Source organism: Gavialis gangeticus, unplaced genomic scaffold (genome assembly GCF_001723915.1).
Source record: "Gavialis gangeticus isolate Ggan-Ray unplaced genomic scaffold, GavGan_comp1, whole genome shotgun sequence".
Lineage (NCBI taxonomy): Eukaryota > Metazoa > Chordata > Crocodylia > Gavialidae > Gavialis > Gavialis gangeticus.
The window spans coordinates 69,925,495-69,932,879 of NW_017728994.1; the positions used below are offsets into that span (position 1 = coordinate 69,925,495).

A 7,385-nucleotide genomic window follows, 5' to 3' on the forward strand; every position below is an offset into this window, starting at 1 on the left:
CCTGTCTCATGAATACCCACCAGATCATGTAAATACTTTATCAGCACCACATGGTCAACTATATCAAACACTGCTGAATGACCAAGTAAGATCAGCAAGGCAAAATTTCCCCTGTTGATCTCCAGCTGAAGGATCATCGACTAAGTCTACAAGTACAGATTCTGTTCCATATCCAACATGAAAGCCATACTGACAAGGGTCCAGAAAAATGATGGCATCCAGATATGCCAAAAAGAGGGAGTTGGAGACAGGGCAATAACAAGATGGGGAGTCAGTATCAAGTGATGGCTTCTTGAGCAGACCCAGACAATCAGAGGTGTAAGAGTGTCCAGTACCCTGTCTTCCCAAGGGAGGCACTGATAATCCTTGCCAGCAGTAGCTCCAGTCTTTCCTGGTTGGCTTTTACAAGCCAGAACAGGCATGGGTCCAGTTCGCAGCTGCTTGCCCTCATCCCTCCAAAGACATTCTCTGCATTAATGGGTAGTAGCAATTTTAAATGATCCATAATAAGAGAACAAGACCACATGAATGAAACACCAAGAAAATCTCATGCAGCTGCTTTTTAGTATGTAACTGGACCATCCATGGCCCCTGTTCCAAAGGGAAGATACTGGCACTGGGGGAACCAGCTTACCTGGATGCAGAGCTGGCCAACCATCCCCACCAAGAGCTGAAGTGGGGACCCTGTCTGGGAAAGGAAGTGATTCCCAGGCAAATGCTGAGGCACAGTTCAGGAGCTGGCAATGATTGGTCCAGGAACCTGGAAGGCAGGAACAAAAAGGTGCCAATTCTTTCTCCCCTGAGAGGGGAGTCATGCAGGCAGTTTCAGATGACAGCACAGTCCATGTAGAGGCATGGAGCAGAGCTGGGAGCACTGGGGGCCTAGAACAGGACTGAACACCAGAGAAGCTGGGAGGAGAGGCAGCACAGTGAGTTCTGATGACAGGCCAGCTAAGAATGGCTGAATTAGGAGCCAAGGCTGGGCTTGGGAAAGTGGAAGCCCAATCTGGAACCCCTCAGAAGATTGCTTAGAGTGAGGATCTGATTACCTGTTACGAACTCAGAATCAATTGAGTAAAGAAATACAGGCAACCCCTGCTTAGCACTCCTAATTAGTTCAGAAAAAAAGCATTAAGTGGAACCATGTTAAGCAAAACCCATTTCCCTATAAAAATTTATGTAAATAAATATAATTGGTTCTGCCGCCCCTTCCCTGCCTGCCCACCAGCTGCTCCAGCACCACCTGCCAGCCTGGGCCCCACACTCCTGTTGCCCTGACGGCCCTGGCCCTGGGCACTGGTCTGGGCCCTGTGCTTCTGCCACCCTGCTGGCCCGGGCTGGGGGCCAGCCCAGGCTTTATGCTCACACCCCCTGCCTGTCTTGGCCCCAGCTGCCGGCCTGGGATCCACGCTCACATACCTCAACCACCCCAGCACCAGTCACTGGCCCAAGCTCCACGCTCACCCCTTCTTACCAATGCCACCACCACTCCTCCCTACCCACGTGCCAACCACTCTAGCACCACGTGCTGGAGCAGACTCTATGCTTCTGGTCCAGCTGCTGGCCCTAGACCCAGACACTGGCTCAGGCTCTGCACTCAAGCCACCTACCCCTTCTCACTGCCGCTCTTCCCTGCCCGCACACCCACCAGCCAACTAGCTGCTCCAGCACCACATGCTGGAGTGGACCCTGTGCTCCTGCCGCCCTGCCCTGGGCCCCACTGGCTGCCACTCACCTCTTCATTTGACGCTGCCACCGCTGCTTCTCCCTACCCCCACGTTCAGTGTTATAATGAAACTTACTGAGTGCTAAGTGGATTCAGGCAGGGGTTGCCTGTACCTGCATGTCAGACTGATTGTAACCCAGGCTGGCTGACTGAAGGAAAAGTTCAGTCTTTGCAGTCCTTTGAGCAAGGGGTCAATTGACTGAGAGTGGACTTGCTCCCCAGAGAGATTTGGGTGAGTTCCAATTGATGACAGACCATTACTCTGAGAATGGAGTGATTTATATAAGGACTGATGGAGGGCTGAGGGCTCCTCTGAGGATGGACTGATTTATATAAGGACCAAGGGGTGATTGAGAATTCCTCCAAAGAAGGAGTGTTGACATAAGGACTGATTGGTGACTGATAATCCCTCTAAGGGAGAAATATCCCTGTGAGGTTGCACTGACCGTGCAGTGTGCAAGTCTGGACAAGTTGGATTCAGTGCACTCAAGGAACAAAGGAACTGGACATGTTGGTATGAAAGAGATAGATACCAACCCAGTAAGGTGTGGTGAGGACAGGATATAGGGGAGGTGGAGCCCTGTGGAAAAGGTCTCACCAAACTAATGTCTCCATATGGCCCAGACTGACTGCTGACCTCCTGATTCTTGTTAATGTCTCTTTAACATCAAGGTGTGGCAGGAAATTGAAGTGGAGGACAGGGAATGGGACTGGAGTGGACAGGAGTCTATCAGATGCATCTGCTTATGTGGTGCATGCCCAGGGCTGGTCTTAGGCTCTTCATCTGGGGTGTGATCATGGAAGGAGCAATGCAATTTCCTTTTGGCGTGAAGTATTCCTGGAGCAGGAGCACAGGTGAGATGTGTTTTTACAGTCATGCTCCATGGCACAGTCTGATGCAGTGTAGGCATGTTATTAACATGCAACTATTCAGGGCAGTGACTTTCTTAGTGCCTATACATATAGTTCTGAGCACAATAGGGCCCAGAGTTTGATTCTGTCCTCTAGGCATTACTGTAATACAAATAATAAAAGGGCATTGGAGAAGCTCTGAGGACAGCTTGCACAGCAGCTCTCTGAGATATTAGCTTGCATATTACAGATAATTGCACCATCTGGGTGTGAGGGAGAGAGGGAGAAAACAGAAGCACTCTCATGTTGGTTATTTTTATATAGAATTCTAAATGCACTGAAACAAATGGGTTTTCAAAAAAAGTTTAAGGACTCCCTGTGATGCTTTATATCTTTATCTGGACCTCTAATGGAAATGCATTAAAAGTGTTCACAAAATCTCATTTACTTTTTTAACATGGACCCAACCATGGATCTGAAAAACAATGGAGCTGGGTCAGATCCTCAGCTGTTATATCAGTGCAGCTTCATGAAGGTCACTGGAGCACTGCCAATTCAAACTAGCTAAGAAGTAGTCACAACATTATATATGGGGGAAGTGCCACAGAATCACAGAAAAGTAGGGCTGAAAAGGACCTGGAAACGAGGTCGGCTAATCAAATCCCCTCCTTAAAGCAAGATCATCTTTATCTAAACCATCCTAGACAAGTGTTTGTCTAACCCATTCTTAAATCTTCATGAACTTTTCTTGCATAAGTACCAGGCATCATATCTGAAAATATCAGAAATATTCTGACTTGCCACAGGTAAGGCAGGAGAGCAAGGACAGTGTTAGTTAGATGATTATGGTCAGGAGAAGTTGTTAAAATATGCCCAAAAGATCCAAGGAAGAGGACAATTCCCCCTTCTCCCACCTGCCACTTCAGAGGAAGGCAAAAACATTCGCTGTCCATGCAAATCTGGCTGTGAAATACAATTCCTTCCTGATTCCAAATGTGGTGTTTGGTTGGACCCTAGGCAGAGGAGCAAGACTCTCTATCCAGGAACTTCTGGGTTCTTTAAGTCCTAGCAAAAGCATCAGCACATCCTACTCAAAATTCCCAACTTTGACTATAGCCAACACTTAATGCTTCTGAGGAAGGTGAAAAAACATTCAAACATCTGTAGCAATGGAGGGGAAAATATCTCTTTCCAGCCCCATTGTGGAAACCAGCAATTCCCAGAAGAATGGGAAAAACCAAACACTCTCCACTCTGCAATGTAACCTGGGGACTCTAAACACGACTCCATGCATCAGACACTCGAACTGGAGGGCCAAAACTCCTTTTTCTATCATCTTATCCCTTCTGTAAACTTGTATTAGCTCCTTTAATCTTTCATAACCAAGCTGATTTTGGAGCTCTGCTTCATCCTCCTCTGCTGAGCATGATCCTCTCCAATTTTCACATGGTCTGGACTCTGTACTATGCATAATGGGTTTCTTGGGCTTAGAACTATTGCTCTTCAATAGATTTTTTTCTGATATCTATTCTAAATTAGATTTAGATCTAGATTTTTTCCCTGATATCTATTCTAAACCTAATTTACTGCAATTATTCCAAGTGTATATTATGCATTGTACTCTCCACAGCAAAGGAGAAAAAGGTGCCCCCCTCTTCTTTATGGCAGCTTTTCAGATATTTCAAGGCTACTATCATGTTCCCCAGCAAGCACCTTTTCTGCAACCTTAATTCTCTCAGCCTCTTAGTACTCTCAACCTCTCCTTTTATGACTTGCCTTCCAATCCTTTATTTCTGTCATCTGCCTTTGGACCTTCTCTAACTTTCCCATATTCTTTTCAAAATGCAGAGGTCAGAACTTCACACAATATTCTGGCTGAGACCTAACTAGCACCAAGTAGAGTGGTGGTATCACCTCCCATGTCTCACACCTAATATTCCTATTGATGAAGCCCAAAACTACACTTGCCTTTTTTGCAAAGTTGCACCACACTGCTGGCTCATGTTCAGCCTGTGATCCACCAAAACCTCAGATCCTTCTTCTCATGGTTACCATCCAGCCAGTTATCACCCATTATGTGTTTGTTCTTTTGAATATTCTTCCCCTGGTGTAGCATCTTGTGCTTATATGTTTTTTGAAATACCACTGGCTGGTTTGGGTAAGAGTTAAAGTATCTCAGAGCAATAACAAAATTACTGTAGGCTTGCATCCCATATTTTTATTTTGTAAAGAATGATTTTACTCTATATTGCTTATGTTTTGAGAAATAGAAAAATATGACCTTAGTCATATTTAGTCAAATATCACCAGTGCTCTCTATATCTAAAGACATTTCTCAGTTTTTGGAGCAAAAATAGATCAGTAAAATTGTATTTGTAAAATAGTATTTAGAAGATTTACAAAAAACTTGTCCCTGTTGGGTCCAGTGCTGCAACTGGTACCACGTGAACAGAAACCCTCTAATTTCAGTGCACAGTTGAAACAGCACACTCCATCTATACAGACTGTATTATGAGAACAGAGCTATACCTTCATGGGAAGGTGAAAACAATCCCATAATGCAACTAATCATCTGTATAATGCTGTGAATAATGATAAGCACCTCTATTATGACTTTCAATTTATCTCAAAACACTTTAAAAACAATTAATGAAGCTTTGCATTTGGTGATAGGTGAAGGAATTACGGTGAATATTCATTTAAAACCGTACCTATTACCTAAAAACACTGCAGTTTAGGACAGGAGATGAAGCCTTGCTGTAGCCAAACACTGTTTAGCTTGAGAGATTTAATGGAATAAGAAAATAATTTGGAATAACTGTATCAACTTGACAAAAAATATTTCTGTCTGACAGCTACCAGAGGTCACCTTATGTCTCAAATCATGAGATTTGATTCATTATCCTCATAGAGCAGCTTTCTTTGCATAGCTCAAGAATATTCTACTAGCCAGGAACTAATCCACCAACATAAATTGATGCAACCTCCATCAATATAATCACAAAATAATTACAAGCTGGTGTAAAATTAGTTCCTCTTATTTGTCTACATTGTTTTTCTTTAATATTAAGCCAGGACCAAAAGAGGACCAGTTCAGTTTTCACTAAAATTGTCATAATTGTGAATACCTCAACAAGCCCCTGGTAATTATTATTTTTTGCAAGGTAATAAATTGTAGAACCATACCTCAAACTATCATTATTTCCTTTGTGATGTCTTTTTGATCATGCTGTAGCAAAGCAATATCTTTTACGAACCAATTGTTTCCATGGAACTGGTCCTTAGGTTGAGTGAGAAATGTTATGAAAATGGTTAAGAAAATTATTAAAACTGCCTATGTGAGGCTTTTTCATAACACATTTTAATATATTACGTTAGACATCTATGTTCACATTGCAACAAGGTCGTAGGAGAAGCTGCCACTCTCTCATGGTGACTCAGAAGGCACTTTGATATAACAAATACTAGCCAATTGCTTGCCACCGCCACCACCCACTGTCTTGTGCTGCCACTGCTCCACGTCTGCCCTGCGCCAACCGTCCCCCCTCCCACTGCCCCGTGTTGGGCCCTGCAACCCCATCCTCTCCCCCACACTGCTCCGCATCCAGCCCTATGCCCAGAGGTGAATTAATGTGTAGGGGGGGCCCTGGATAAGCACAAAATTGGAGGCCCCCTCCCCCCATGGAAGCTGGGCTGGGGGGGGCAGGGCCTCTTCCCCTCATGGTGCTGGCAAAGGAGGCTGAGGGGATCCTGCTGGGCTGGGGAGCACATGCCTCTCTCTTCTCCCTGCTTCTTGCCCTTCTGTCCCACTATGGCCAAACATACATGCACACAAGCATACACATGCAGGCATGCACACAGATGGGTGCACACTACTCTCACTCACTCTCTGAACATGAACACACAGACACAAAACAGTCTCCCCTGCCATGAACACAGACACATGCACGTACACTCACGCACGCATACACACAGATGGGCGCACGCTATATTCACTCTCTGCACATGGTCACACAGACACAAACACACTCTCCCTTCTGCAATGAACAGACACATGCACACACACACAGACAGGCATGCACTCTCACTCACTCTGCACATGGACAATACATGCATGCACACTCATGCATGCATGTAGACACACATGCAAGTACAATGACACAAACAGATAGATGTGTACACTACTCACTCACTCTCTGCAAATGGACAGATACAAATATACTCTCCCTCCTGCCATGAATAGACACACATGCATGCACATGCAAAGGGAGAAAAAGAATTTGGGGGGGCTGGTGAGTGTGCATGAATGCCCCCACCCAGGCGGGAAAGTCCGCAGGGGGAGGAGGGCTGGTACTGGAGCAGAGCCAGGCCTGGGCATGGGATCGGGACCCATGCAGGCACCCCTTCCCCTGTGCCCAGGGCCATTGCCCAGCACTGGTGGCCTCCACAAAACCGCTGCCCCCCAGCCCTGCACTGGCCCAGGCTGCCTGCCCCCCTCCCCCGCACCACCCAGGTGCTCTGGAGATGGGGCCCTGGAGATGGGAGCCAGAGTGGGGCCAGCCTTGGTTGCACCACCGGGCCAGAGCCCCCAGGACCTGTACACCCACCATGTCCTGCCACGGGAAGAGCCTGGTGCAGCCCAGCAGCAGCTCCAGAGGTGCAGTGCTGGGCAGCCAAGGGTGGGGGGGCACATTGCCCCCAATCTGGACATGGTGCTAGGGCAGTTGTAGGCTGGGCTCTGCCTGCTCCCTGCCAGTGCACCTTGCTGCTGCTGCTTTGACAGCAGTGTGGCGCCATGTGTCTTGCT

The 7,385-nt window shown here is 46.5% G+C and overlaps 1 protein-coding gene across 4 annotated transcripts in view; it reads right to left on the reverse strand.

The window, feature by feature from the left end:
• The window catches only part of CUNH10orf90 (chromosome unknown C10orf90 homolog), a 318,231-nt gene that overhangs the window by 76,597 nt on the left and 234,249 nt on the right, over positions 1-7,385 (reverse strand). For 3 of the 4 annotated variants that reach the window (XM_019502988.1, XM_019502990.1, XM_019502987.1), the window contains one exon: positions 635-760. The exons of the other annotated variant lie outside the window; for it this stretch is intronic. In XM_019502988.1, coding sequence (XP_019358533.1) covers positions 635-760 — 126 coding nt within the window. The remainder of the gene's footprint in view (positions 1-634; positions 761-7,385) is intronic. 4 annotated transcript variants of the gene reach the window in all.